At 38.8% G+C, this 15128-nt stretch overlaps 1 protein-coding gene across 19 annotated transcripts in view; it reads left to right on the top strand.

The window, feature by feature from the left end:
• The window catches only part of UBAP2 (ubiquitin associated protein 2), a 108841-nt gene that overhangs the window by 22789 nt on the left and 70924 nt on the right, over positions 1-15128 (top strand). For all 19 annotated transcript variants that reach the window (XM_071730129.1, XM_071730125.1, XM_071730128.1 and 16 more), the window contains exons 2-6: positions 499-638; positions 4522-4599; positions 6208-6318; positions 10012-10165; positions 11974-12051. In XM_071730129.1, coding sequence (XP_071586230.1) covers positions 540-638; positions 4522-4599; positions 6208-6318; positions 10012-10165; positions 11974-12051 — 520 coding nt within the window. In that variant the 5' untranslated portion in view covers positions 499-539. The remainder of the gene's footprint in view (positions 1-498; positions 639-4521; positions 4600-6207; positions 6319-10011; positions 10166-11973; positions 12052-15128) is intronic.

Raw genomic sequence — 15128 nt, 5'->3', positions numbered from 1 at the left:
TGCAGGAAAGCAGCTTGATGATGAGAAGAGAGGAACTGCCTAGTTTGTGAATGTGGTTTCTGCACTAGCATTCTGTGTCTGCGTGAGAGGTTAGATTCCAGGCATCAAAGCAAGACAAGGTATTATGGAAATTTAAGGGGTGGCAGAGATGTAGCTGAACTTGCAGCAAGAGTGGCAGATAGAAAGTTTCTATGTTAAATAACTGGCAAAAGCCAAAGTGGGATTTAGATGCCATCTGGAAGTATGGATCTAGGTAGATCCCAATTAACTGACAAAAATGCTTTTTATACCATTTCCCCCTCTACTGTAAATACTATGATAAATCAAATAATAGTATATTAAATCTGCTTTCTCAGGAGTCTCTGTGCAGAGCTGGTGGCAAAAGCAGAAAGAGTTCAAGCTATTGCATTTGTGTATTATCTGGTAATCTGTACCCTGCCTTAACTCATGCTCTTCTTTTTTTTTTTGTTTGTTTGTTTCCCCACCTCCTCCTTCCAGATTTTCTATTTTGTACATACCTTGTTTTGTATATACTGTATATGATGACTTCGGTGGGCAGTGAACGTACCCGGGGCACTCGGGACAAAATGCAAATTTCAACCACACAGCCAACACAACCACAGAAACAAGTAGTACAGGTACGTGATACTATTATAATCTTCTCTGGTTTGAAAGTGAGCATGTAATGCTATGCATTCCTTCCCTAAGTAAAAATTGAGAAAAGATGGGAGGAAAAATCACAGTCTATTTGGGAAGAATATATTTGATATTGCACTTCAATTGCTCAGTAATCCAGCACAGCATTAAGGAATTCCTGTATTCTTGTTTGTAAAGGAGCTTTGTGTTCTTCATGTGAGGAATTCTATGCATGTTCCTTTGTCATGATTTCTATCCTGTGACCTCAGTGTCCTCAGATCTCAGCTCACCTCCTGATTCTGGAAGGTTTCTAGTCAGTAGGGGAATATGGGTGGGTGGGAAAAGCTTTGTTAGGTGAATGCTGTGTTCTACAGCATGATGTAGCAAGTCACAGTAAACTTCCTTTGCAGTGTCCTCACAAAATTAAATTAAGATGGTCCTCTGCTAGTGGACTAAAATTATTTTGAGCAGCTGTGAGACTGACACTGAGCTCTTAGCCCATGGTCTTGATTCTCAGCAATAGAGCAGTGAAGTTGTGTGCTTGTCTGGGTTACAGAGTGCAAAATGTCTGTGCTCCTGGCAACTCATTATTCACCTGTCAGGTACTTCTTAAAATTGGACTCAGTTCAAGAATTGCCTCAGTTCTCTGCTGGCAGAGAGTACATCAATCCAGAAGTGGTCCCCTGGGAAACTGTGTCTTTTATGGTTTTCTAGACTGATCTTTGAGAGGGGCTCTTGTTCTTTTTTGTACAGTATTAATTATGTGAGATAAAGCCTTTATCATCTCCATGTGTTGCAGCACTTTGCATGGTGCTGATTGATACTGATGTGTGGATTTAGAATGTTACTTTGAATTTGTTGAATTTGTTTTTTTTTAATGATAAGTAATGCTGCAGAGTATAGTGAGTAGGTTGACAGAAGAGGCGTTTCCCCCTTTTTTACATTTGCAAGACAGCAATGTAGCACTCTGCCCAGTTGTTGGTTCCCTGGTACAAGATAGGTGGGAGAAGTTCAGTGAAGAGCTGCAAAGAGGGTTGAGGGGCTGGAGCACAGGGTGGATGAAGGGTAGCTGAGGGAAATGGGTTTCTTCAACCCTAAGAAGGAAAAGCAAGGTCACATATTCTATTCAGATCCCTTGTAAAAAGGTGTAGAAAAGGTGAAGCCAAACTCTATCCCTTAGAGTGACCGTGGCACACGTTGGAACACCTGAAATTCCATCTGTAACAAGGAAAACAATTGTGTACCATGAACATGGTTGTGGACTGGAGAAGTTGTAGAATCTTTGGGCCCCAAGCAGATCTTGCCCTTAGTTGGAGGTTGCACTGACTATCACTGGAAGACCTTTCCAACCCATGTAGTTCATTGATTTTAAGCACTGAGTTTTACAGATATTTTTCTGCATTTTGTCTGCTTGTGCTGGTTCTTGCATAATAAATACTAATTCTGTGAATTCAGTGGTAAAGATGGTTACTTAATACAGAGCAGTTGTGTTTTATCGCACCATATTTTTTGTTGTTTATATAATCAGATGGACCTTCCTGCTTAGTCAGTCTTTACAGATCAACAGAAATGTGTGATTTTACTGTTTAATCACCACTGATTTGTTTCTCTGAATGTAGAATAGTTTTGCTTTCCTGAACAGAGGTTTTGTTGTCATAATATCAAATTGATCATAAAAGAATGGCAATGTAATTTCTATAATAACTAAATTGTGTTGCATCTGGATAATAAACATATAATTGAATTATAAGATGTAGGCCTATTGCTCTCACTTAATTTTGTGTTCTGTACACTTTTGTTTTCTGGTAGTCGTTGGGTAATAATTTCCTTCACTCTGTTATACTACAAGAATAACATATCTTGTCATGTTGAGTGATGTTTTATCTGGTTTAAGATGCTACTGTTTTCTTACTTGCAATTAAAACTCATACTCTTTTATAGGATACTGTGGTGTTAACTTGTAAAGGTGTTACCTTTAAAATAAGGATGAGCCCTGGGAGAAAATCAAAACATTTTGTGACAATGCTTTGTTGTTTGTGTACCAAAGAAATAAATTGTGTAGTTTTTTGTATTTTCTTCTGAATATTCAGTTCCACCTGGCTGTAATCCACTGGCATAAATATTAATGACATTTCACCTACTTGTGTTTCTAAGCTCTCTATTTACACAGGAAAACTGAAGATAACTGTTACACATTGGATATTGTTAGAAAATAAATACATCTTCTAACATGGATTTGAAAAAAGTTCGTTTACAGAAAAAATTAATTGTAATGGCTTCCTGCTTCTGGTGAAGTATCCTGTCATGTCCCAACAGAAATTACATTGTCTGAGTTTATTTAACTGTGTGTATCTTTAAAGGAAATCTCTTCACTAGCTTTCAAGTTGCAGTGGGCCTGAGGAGGTTGAAATCAGAGCAAGTAGATGGATCAACAAGGCCTAATTCCTGAAACCTGTTTTTGCTGTCTGCTGAGTTCTCTGCAGACACCAAGAGCAAGATTGTTTGCATAGAGCACTGCACTGACCTGGAGGCTTTTGTGGAGGGTGGCACCAGGGCTGGAGTGAGTAATTCCAGAGCAGGCTCTCCTTCCACATGACACTTTGAAAATGTGAAGTAGTGCAGAGTGCTTAGCACCGTTACAAACACTGATTGTCTTGGAACTTCACCTCTGGGAACAGCAAATGTCACTTCCTTCAAGGAACTGGGACAGCTGCAGTAACTTCTCAAAGAATAAGCATCTGGTAGTGTGTGGTGGAGTAATTTTTAGACTCTTAGTGTTTACACGTGACAACCTCCTCTAGAGCATGTATTTGGTAAACTCCAAAAGCGAAGCAGTTTGAGCTTATGAAGCTGCAGCTTGTGGGGCACAGAATTTCATGTGAGAGTCCTGAGAAGTGAGGCTTTGAAAAGTGAGATTGAACCAGTTGGCCATTATGAATCCTTTCCATCAAGAATTTCAGGTAGATTGGGTGGTCCCCTTCCCAATGAAGAAGTTTCCCACAGCACATGAGCTCACATTTCAGGGTCCTGGCTCTATGGTACGAGCCTTCTCTAGCATGAGGTGGAAGCCTCTTCTGTTTGAGCAGAAATTAAATTAGGTCCAGGATCATGTAGTATGGAGTTCTCTTTCAAATTTTCATGGGATGTGGATTGCAAATGCTGCACTGTGAAGAGTGGTGTGTATGTTGTGAGATGAGTGTTCTTGAGCTGCTTTCTCTGGGGCAGCCATAGCCAATTTGGGTTTATGGAACGGTATCCATTGATTTGAAATTTTCAGCTTTTGAAGTTGTCAGCATGGATTTGTGGTCCAGAAATGTTACAAAAGCATCAAATACTTCATCAATAGCAAAACACTTTAGCAGTTTACAGAAACCATTATTTGCTTCTAAGGAAAATAAGTGCAGCTGTTCACAGGGAAAATCTTGAGGCAATGACTCAGCTTCTTTTTAAGTGCTCGAGAAACCACATTCAGGTTGGTTTTGGGATAATCATGGAAAGTGACACAAGCAGGAATCCTCAGACACGTGTTTATTTAGGAATACCATCAACAGTTTGTTACAGTAAAACTCTAACTCTGGAGTTGTATACTAAATAAAAATAGTAATATCAAAACATAGGCCCCTGTGGTAAATTCTGTTTTATTACTTGGTTGTGTTGTCTGTGTGGTGACCTTTGACTGCGTCAGACATGTCAGAACGTGCTGAAATTTCTTCTTTCCCAGCTAACTTTTTAAAATGGTGCACAAATGTTACTAAGTTCCTCTGTGCTTGTTGTGTATGTTACTTTTAGGAAGCTGGAGAAAAAAATGTATGGTGAGACAGGAATATACTTCTAAAAAATTATTATTGCCTTGTATGTACTTTATTGGATATTTACATTTTTCAGGCAACAGCAGAACAGATTCGCCTTGCGCAGATGATCTACGATAAGAACGATGCAGATTTTGAAGACAAAGTGAAACAAGTATGTTTACTATGGTACAGAGTTTTTATGCCCTGCAAAGATGCTCCAAAGCAGGCTTGCATTTTGGAGATAGAGTCTCTGTTTCTGATTTAGACGAAACATTTTTTCAGAAGAATGTAAGTTTAACTAGAAAAAGGTGCTCTTACTGCTCTGTAAAGTCTTTTCATGAGACATTTTTTGGTAATGTAGTGCTGGCAGTATAGTTATACTGGTGTGTTTTCCTTTGCAGACAAACTTTTAAGCCCAAACTCATTGGTGCTGATGTACCTTACAAGTTTTATCTCTGCTGTATGGTCCTGGTGCTTAATGATCACCAAAATAAAGAATACATTTGGCTTCTCTACATGCCGAATAAATGTGTCACCTTTGTAAAATGAGCTTTCTAATATCCTGGCTGTTTTTTAGAAAAAGAAAAAATCTAAGCATAGCTTAAAGTTGAATCAGCGTTATTTAAAAAGATAAAATTTTGACCTCCCAGATCTGGATATGCATTAAAGCAATAGAAGTACATGGTGGAAATTAAATCTCACACCATTTCCTCTTCTATACTGAGTTTTGGATTTAGATACTTGAGCTACCATTACCGAGACCATTAATATGAACAGCAGTGAGAATTGGGACCCCTGTTCTGTTGTGGGTATTGGTGATCTTTGTTTAGGGAACACACCACAACTCAAGAAGAACCTAGGAGTACACCCAGAAGGAGAGGACAATTAGTGAGAATGCATCAGTGCAGCAGAAGAGTGGATTTACTGGTTTCTTTCCCTTTGTAAAACCTCATCTGAAACATTATCCGATGCCTTTTATTGTTCTTGTTATAAACTTGTTCTGTTGCTGTGCCAGAGTGAAGTGTTGTACTTATTGAAGCCAAAAAACCCTTATCAGCAGTGCCTGTAGTTCTGCTGGCTAGAAGGATAAAAATTAAGTTATGCATAGAAGATATCCCATATTTTACATTGTGCCTATATGTTTCTAGTTATGTAGATTTATTTTTATTAAACTGAGTGAAGTTTTACCCCCTGTATACTATGACAGACTGGTTATTTCCATCCCACACTCAAGGACATGCATCACAGATCTGCAGAGCATAATTCAGTACTAGGTCTCACTAAGCAGCCACTGTGTGTGTCTTTTGTATGGCATTACGCTGAAATGGACTGAGGCAGCTGACCTGGCTGAAAAACAACCTTTTCCTTAGCCTGGGTGTTTTTCCAGATGGATTACCATGTCTTACTTCATCTATGTTCTCAGAGAGTGGGATAAAGAGGGGGGATATTTGATGGGGAGGGAGAGGGGATGATTCTGGTCTATGCTGGTCTTTTGTATATTTACCCTCATGTACTGCTGTCTCTGGCGTGGCAGCATTTTCTGCAAACATATAGGAAGAAAGGGTGGAAGAGTGCTTCCTTGATTACCATCAGATTTGTGCTTCATCCTGTCCCTTGTCTGAATCCCAACCAGATCTGTAAAGTTCAGATACCTCTAATTAGATGTTTTGTTTTCTCGGACATGGGAGCTGTGCTCTTCTAGGAATCTGTGGTGGTAGTAACTCTTATTTTCTTCCTGTGGTAATTTAGATGTTTTAACTTGTCTGACTTTTACTGCCAGCTTATGGAAGTGACGGGGAAAAACCAAGATGAAAGCATAGTGGCACTACATGATTGTAATGGGGATGTGAACAGAGCAATCAACATACTTCTGGAAGGAAGTTCAGACACGGTAAGGTTTTACTTTTGTAATAAACTGCTGTTTATTGCATCTTTTTATTTACAAGAACTGATTGGGGACGTTGTATTTTAGAAGGTTTTGATTTCTCCAAATTATTTTGAAGTAAGTGAAATACTGCATGAATGCCTTAAAGTAGGCTCAAACTTTAAAATGTTGTGGATATTCTACTGATCTCTTACTGCATGTAAATGAAAGCCAGAGGATGCTGCCATTTTAAGTCTTCATCAGAACTCAGTATGTCAGACCTGGGTCTGGTTTTTGTTGCTATGTTTGTAGTTACTCTGTAGCACCTCCATAACCCTGAGGCCTGGGTCTGAGTGTTTGCCACAGGCAATCTTTATAAACCTATATCCATCTTTATGAATCTTCATAAAGGACAGGCAGATATTTTAAGCTGTGCAACTTCTGTAGGTGTACATTGCCAGTATTGAAGTTGGGGGGGTTTCAGTATCTGAAGATTACATTAATGACACCACTAATACAGCAAGTTTTTGCTCCTTTTACTGTGTTGCTGATTTGCATGATTTCATTGGAAAATGTGAAGAGGGAACTAAACAATGGGCATATTACAACAAATAGTGTTGCTTGTAATGTTGCATAAAGCAGGTTTTTCTTTGTCCCAGGAGTTATCAGGCAAATATGCCTTGCTGTGGTTGAAGCTTTTGCTGGAGGGACTTCCTAGAGTTTATCTGAGGCAGTGAAGTAGATTCCATCTCATCTAAATTGGGAAAGAAACATGGACTTCCTTTCTTAATTCCAAACATTCAGTGTTTCCTGTGATTTGTCAGGATGTGTATTCTGCTTATTATTAATGAGGAAACTCACCCCCACACACCCTAAATCAGGACAAATGCTGTTCTGACTGATGGGATTTTTGTTTCTATCCCCTTTTTGTTTATGAGACTTGTGGTCACCTAACATGCAGAAGTATATAATACTGAGCAAGCTGGCAAGTTGGAAGTAGAAGAGAGCATCTCACCTTGATTAAATCTGTTTTGGTAATGCACTAGTTTTGTGTTCTCTTCTGCTTCTGTCATTTGCTGCTATTTACTTGAAAATAGTGTTCTGATTGATAGAGAATTTAAATGCTTTCTCACTTCAGCAAGCTGTTAATTATGATGATGTGGAAGAAACTTCTCAATTCATTTATCAGTTAGAAGCAACATATTCATATGCTCTGTTCTATTGACAAGTGGTGGCTCTGAACCCTCTGCTCTCTGCAGGCAATACACAACTTAGAAACAGAACTAAAAGGCTCAAGGAGGAAGGAGTATTAGTTGAAGGGTTTGAAGAAATTTATTACTCTTTATGGAAGCTTGTAGGCCTCCAACTTGAAGAATTTGTTTTAAGGCCAGAACAGTTTAACTGTGGATTTGGTGGAAAGTTGGAATTGGAAATACTAGCAGTTCTGACTGCAGGTTCTTCAATGCACTGGAAATTTTCTTTGTTTTTTGTTTTGTTTACTAACCTCATTTGAAAGAAGGAGTGTCTGTCCAGTGTGCTGCCTGAAAAAAGCAAGTGTGTGACAGCTAGAAAAGCCTATATATAATTTCTTTGGTAGTCTGTAAGTTTTGTCTTTTTTAATGCTATGTTGCTTAAGGGTTACAGTGTGTTACTTAGAAGATTTTTACTTGCAACAGTTGTGATAGCCTGGCTTTGGATAGATACAGGCTTGTGAAAGAGATTAAGAGAAGAGCCTATTTCTTTGCTGAAGACTTCCATTAATTTAACTTCCTACAGGTGTAAGATCCATTTTATGCCCAATGAGATTTTACTAAATATTTGAAGATAGAACAAAGAGGACCTTAGATATCATTCTCACCATGTAGGATCAAGACAGCAAGAAAACTTCTCTTACATATTTTTAAAGGTCAGGTCCACAGTTCTAATTTTGGATTGCCTCAAACATTACCAGGTGAAATAGTAATCAGTTAGCTCCATGACAAAACCAGGCTGCTTTGATAGTCTGCGATGGATTGCCATGCCCAGAGGTAGCACCATCCTTGATCTTAAAGGACAGGCTCAGCTTCTCAAGGCTTTCCTCAGAATTGTATTTTTGGAAAGTATCAATCTGATGCTTTCATAGTAACCTTGCCAAGTCATGTAAGATCTTACCAAGGAGATCCCTTCTAGGATCATCCACCTTTGGGTATTTCTTAAAGTTGTTCAAGATTTTCTGGCACCATGTCCATAAGTGAAGGAGCAGTGCATTCTGAGCTGTATAGATGTGGATCTTCAGTTATCAGTACAACTATTTTTTCTCGTATGAGAAATCTCTGGGAGTGTTTTAGTGTCTAATCTATTTACATAGACTATGGCAGGTGAGGCCAACTGTAGGAAACAGTTTTCTAAAGTGCACATAACACAGTGGTGCCCAAATGTGTAATTTTGTACTTGTCCTTTGCCTGGGTTGGCTTGTGGTGGAGTAGTTTTCTGTACTGAAATGAAGCTGAAAAGTGAGTTCAGCCTTCTTTCTCACACCCTGTTAAAAAAACTAGAGTAAGCATTCTCTTAGCACTTAACTCTCTCAAAAGCGACAGTGGAACATTGAGTTTATGTTTGTGAACCTGCTTGCTCAATAGGATGTGTTTTCCCAGTTCTGGGTAGATTGGGTCAGCTGTTCATTGGCAGCCTCGTGGGGGCTTCTGAGTTGCCGTTTTCTGAACTGAGAGCCAATAGGACAGGACTTGGATGTACTGATAGCCAACCTTTTTTGAGGTGCCTGTCAGAGGTCATGGCCTGAGCACTTCACAATTGATGACACCTTAATTACATACGCACATTTTCTCAGTAAATACCTTATCTACACTTCTGGGGAAGGGCACATATGTATAAACCTATCTGCCATTTTAATGCCATTTAAATACCACATTTCTTTGCTTTGCATCTATGGCTCAATAGACTATCTATGCTGTGCTATTCTTAAGCAGGAGACTGAGTAATTTTATTTTCAACTCCTACAGGCACTTCTATGGAGGTGATATGATCCCTGAATTTATTTTAAATATGGAGTTTAATATTAAAGCCAAAGCCTGATGTCTGGACCTTGGTTCCTTGTCTTGTTTAGACATATTTTTTCCAGGAAACGTCAAGCACACTTAACGTGTGTGTGAGCTGTAGCTGTTTTATGAGTGGATGGTCTGGCTTATCATGGCTCCAGTTTTCCCAAGTTGTTTTTCTGCCATTCTGTCTCTTGGTGTTTGAATTCTAGTACATCTGAATAATAGTTTTTCTCTTCTTCCTCCCTCCCCCCAACCACTTTAGAACACGTACTTAATATCAATCTCTAAGCTGTTTTTCATGCCCTTGTGAGAAAAACAGCTTTGTGCATGCGCTCTTGCTAAATTTATGACATTAGTTGAGAGTGAAACTGTTGCTTACTTCACAGGTTTTCTGCATTGTGGTTGTATCTGGGCTTCCTTGAACTTGTAAGTCTATTATAACCAGAAGTATTTGGGTTTCTTACACTCCATAAGAAAATCCGACTTCTAAAAGTTATTTCTTTCTCCTCCCAGAATCACAGCCTATATTTCCATTTGTTTCAGAGTAGTTTGCAAAATATTACATCTGTGATAATATGCCAACACCTCATTTTTTTCCTTGAAGATCTGTGAGGTGCAAGTATACATGGAGAGCTATTTCTGCCTTTTTGACTTTGTATCCAATTCTGTTCTACCCATACAGACTTCCTGGGAGACTGTAGGGGGGAAGAAGAAAAGCCTTGGAAAGGAAAGTTCAGAAAACAAAGAGAACAGAGAAAAACGAGGGGACAGAGAAGTGAGTCGTGGACGGGGAAGTTCCAACAGGCGGGGAAGAGGAGGCAGCCGTGGCAGAGACTGTACGTATAGCAGTTCATTTTTAAAGATTCAGGCACTTTTCTTGCAGCTGAAACTGCCTGAACTGAGAGTGAATTCTTAATTGAGTCAAGTCTGTCTGAGCTATAGTAGCTCAGAGCTGAAGGGATCATAACTTGTTTGTAGTACAGGTGTGCTTGTCTGTCTGTGATTTGCTTTTGGGATGGTCTGTGCTTGTTCAAAGGGAATTTCAATTAAATTAATTTAGTTGTCCCTTTTTTTTTTTGATTAAGTGTTGTTGTACAAATTGCTGTTCTTCATTTAATTTTTAGAGTTTACTCTTTGTAAGACTTGCTTGAGAGCAAGTATGTCGCTAGGCAGCTGATACACCTGTTTGTTTCTTTTAATGAAAAAACTGTCCAGCTTTGACTCCATCTCCTTTTATGAGTGGGAGAACCTGAAGATGTTCTCATCTTCTCATAAGGGGAATGAAAAGACTGGAATCATTATTAATCTCTAGCATATATTACTCTCATAAGCCAACAAAAGGTGAGTGTCTACAACAGAATTAATTTTTTGTGAGTTCAAACATTAAAAAAACCTGCTAGAGTTTATAAAGATGCAGTAATCCACAGTACAAAAGCAAACCAATGTTTCTAAGTTAGGAGGCATCACATTAGATCACTGTTGGATGCGTGTTACTTTTTTCTTTAAATTTTTCAGCAATATCAAAACTGTATACATTACCTGTAGGGGGCTGTAGGCAATCAACACTGATAGGTGAGGCAGAGAAATGGGAGTGAAGAAAAAAATGTTTAGCTTTTCATTCTCAAGCAGGAAACACGTCGACAATGTTAGCCAAGTCTTCAAATGCATTATTGGAATGTCATAAAATGTTGTGCCAGTGAAGACCTTGTGAATCTTTGTAGAAAAGAGTAATGTCAAGAATATTAATAAAACTTGCAGCTTTGATTCAAGCAGATTTAAATCAGATCTATCAATATGAAAGTGAGCAAATGTTTTGCCAGAGCCAGATGGCACGTATAGCTTTTTGTAAACTGGTTTAAAGATTTTTCAGATGGTGACTGAATCTAGGTACTATCTTTCCAGCTTTATATCCAAGCATTAAGGATTTTGTTACTGCCATTAGGAGAAGGAATGATGTATAAAATCTCAGCAGAGTTTTAGGTTAGTCTTTTTTTTCTCCTTCTTCAAGGAGGCAGCCATCTTGCAGAGTACCTCTTCGAATGTTTTCCACAAAATAATGAAGTTGCATTGCTTTTCTAATGTCTCACCTTCTCCCAGACATCATCCCTCTGTTTTAAATATAGAGGAGAGTATTTTTAAGTTTCCTTGGCTGGGCAGGGATGTGGTGTGAGCAGACAGGAGAAGAGGTGGCTCTTGATCATCCCTTATTCTTTCACTGTTATGACCCAGTGCATTATCAAGCAAGCTGAGTTTGATGCAGCTGTATTTCCTGCCTTGTTTAAGAGTTGAGGTCATAATTAATTTATTAATGTAGGGTGCAAACATTGCACTTATTTTTTTCTGCTCTCCCCCCAAACCCACAAGTGTGTCTGCTGAGGGACATTTCTTTCTTCTTAAAAATTTTACTTAGCAGAATTACAGAAGTGTCACAGTTGGAAAAAACCTCTAAACTGCTCTTTGAGTTGTCCAGTGCAGAGAAAACGTAACTTGCTTGTATCTAGGCCTCCAAAGAAGAGGGATAACTGTGGTCTGTTGACCAGCCCACTTTAAAAATCTTTCTTTTGGAGTTCAGGTTAAACTGATAATTATATTGTCTCATTTTACGAGTGCCTACAGCTTGTCTTAAGCTGTCCTCTCTCCACAGTTAGAGCTGAAGAGAATGGAGTGGACAGCAATCAAGGAGACAGGCCTTCAGACCGTGGGAAACGTGGCCGTGGGAGAGGTGAGATGGTGGCATTGGTGTGGGACTGGCACTGATTTCATGGCCTGAATTGGGATTTGCCCATCTACTTCATCAAACACTTCTTCCTAAGCATTTGTTTGCTATCCTTTGATTCCATAAGCCCTTCAGCCACCTCTAATATAGGTACAACCTCCTCTCTTATCATGCCCTTGTCATGTCTTGGTCTCAGAACAACCTGACATAATTTTAGAAAAAAAAAAAAAAGTCACCTTCATGCTCATTTCCTGTGTAGTAGGCTGGTGTGCTTTGACTGTGGAGAGCTGTTTTCCCAGATAACTCATGCCAGCCTCCTGTGAGTGGGAGTGCACAGGGCTCCTCAGGATGTACCTTGGCAGCAGGAGAATACAAGATCCCATCTGTAGGACTCTTGGCAAGGGATTTGATGTATATTTGTGCTGTTTCTTTTGGGTGGATCTCATTATTAGGCTTTACTTCTCTTTTCCATAGTCAATTAGAGAAAGTACGAGCCCCTTTAGAGACTTTCTTGTGAAATAAGGAACTTGGCATGGAAGAGTTGATAAGGGTAACTGTGGAAAAGAATACTGCAAAGTCTTAAGTGCATCTCTGACCCTACCCTATAGAAAAAATAGGAAAGATGTTGATAATGGAGTTGATATGGAATCAAGGAATCTGTAGTTGATTTGGATTTTCAGAGACTGGAGTGGAAAGCAGCTTGTTTTTTCTTGGAACAGGAAGAATGAAAGTGAGTAATCTAGGCACAGTGCAGATTGTGTGGGGAAATTGATAAGGTACACTGCTGAGCTAATGTACTTAATAAGTAATGTCTGACTCAAGAAAAATTCTGCCTTCAAAGGACTCCCTTCTCTTTGGAATATCCAGTAATGAGGCATTCAAAGACAGGCACATCCAATTTAAGTGTCTCCAGATCTACATCCCGAGGAGTGTAAAGATACAAAGATAATGTAGCTTCTAGGGGGTTGCAAGTATGACTCAGCTGTGCCTGTGAATCAACAAATGCCAAATGGTGTGTGCAGAGAGGCAGCTTTGCAGAGGAGGGTGTGGTATGGTTCACAGATACAGTTTTTGGTGTGTTAGCATGGTTAAAAGATGGAATGGAAGACAGTATTTGTTTTATAAAATAATCTTCTATGCTCAAATTCTAAATGTAAAGATAGGACTTCTTTAAATTGTTGGAACTTCAGAGGAACTTCTTTAAATTGTGAAACTTCAGAAGTTATTTTCAAATTCAAGTTTTTATGAAAGCAAGTGGCCAGCACTGTAGCTATCTTGATGAGTATCATATGTCTCAGCCAAAGCACTAAAACATTGTGTCACACTCACATATCTGACTGGAGAAATTGGGACAGCTCCAACCAATTTTTGTTCACTGGCTTAGTATACATAGTATTGCTGTGTATCTCTGAAATATTTTAGACTATACATTCATGTGAGGAGTGTGTGTTAATGAAGTGTTCTCAGCCATCTATGATAAACCTGTTGAACGACTTCAGGATCATTAGATTACAAGTGTGTGCATTCTGTGGCAGGAAATACCTAATTTAATTTTACAGTGCAAGTTCCTGAAATCTGCAGAGAGCTGTATGAAGCTGTGCAATTCACTTCTCAGTATTTCAGGGATATATAACCTTCTTTGGATATTAGTAGAAATAATAAAAAGCTTCCTTTCATTTTATTCAGTAGTCTGTCTTTGCTGCTACACAAAAAAGTCAAATTGGGATAAAGTACTTTACCTGAAAATAAATGGATTGCTGCTAATCACCACAGAACCCTCTTTTAGAAATGTTTCAGACATAATGTGTATGTGGGAGTCTAGAAATTGGGTACTGAACTAGGGGTTACTAATATCTGAGCAACACAATGTCTTTCTCTAGTTTCATCTGCCTGCTCAGACTAGGGTTATACTACTGGCTGTCTTCAAGGGGAAGATTTGCTGGACTTCACTGTAAAACAACCTAATTTAAAAAAAATTGTACGCACTGAAAATAGCAGAAATTAGATTGATGCTGAGGTTATATCTAACGCTTTACTGATAGGGAAAAAAACTGGTACTGAGCATTTCAGCTGTGGTCCTGTAGGCACCAGCTTTGTTGTGCAGTAGATCTTCAGTTAATGATGGTGTGACATTCTTTGTGACTGTAGAGTGCCAGGTACACAGTATATGATTGTTGGTGTGCAGGACATCAAGAACTTGAAGTAGATACACCTTATTGACTCATTAACAGGAAGCAAAAATACATCACCAGTTGTGTTTCAGGGGACATCCCACCTGGAGTTGCTTTGCTCTTTAATTTTGGCTTGCTAAGCTGTGGGTGTCAACTTTGTCTTGTGAATAAGTTCTTTTCAGAACCGAAGTTTTTAAATGACCTCAGATGTTAAAAATACTATAATGGTGATCAGCAGTAATTGCATCAAAGTGATTATATTTGTGTGTTTGTATTGCAAGGATTTGTAACTGCCTGGAATGGAATCATGGAAGAATATGGTTGTCTTCAGTCATCTCTAGAAATATTTCCTCCTTTGTGTTTTAATCAGCTGCAGTAGTATATTGACAGACTTTACAGGCACTTTTTTTTTTTTTAATGCTGTTGCTTACTTATTTTTTTATTTTTTCACATCTTCAATTTTATGTGCAGGTCTGGTTTCCCACTGTCCTGCACTCCATGTTGAAAGGGATGCAGTGTGGGTAGAAAAGTTTTTTGAAGGTAATGGGAAGACTACATTTAAAATGGGGTGAGGGGGACAAGCAAACTAAGACTTCTCTGCCTGCATAAGAGAGGTCTGAGTGCATGGTAGGGATGTGTAAAATGTCTGTGGGGAAAGCCCTACAGGGAAATCAATTAATCATTCCAAACAATTACACAAAGGAGGGAATATGAAATGAAATCAGTAGGTTACGGGTTCAAAATGGACTTACAGAGCTTGTTCTTCATGCATTTAGTTAATCTGAGGAATTCCTTTCAGTAGGATGTGAGTTCTGAAAATGTACACACAGAGATACTTCCCAATTTAATCCTCAAAAAGAACCATAGCAAGAAATGGAAAAACTGTTGAGGGTTTTGATGTATATAAATTAT

This window comes from Heliangelus exortis, chromosome Z, assembly GCF_036169615.1.
Source record: "Heliangelus exortis chromosome Z, bHelExo1.hap1, whole genome shotgun sequence".
Taxonomy (NCBI): Eukaryota; Metazoa; Chordata; class Aves; order Apodiformes; family Trochilidae; genus Heliangelus; species Heliangelus exortis.
This window is presented reverse-complemented; position numbering and strand designations above follow the sequence as displayed.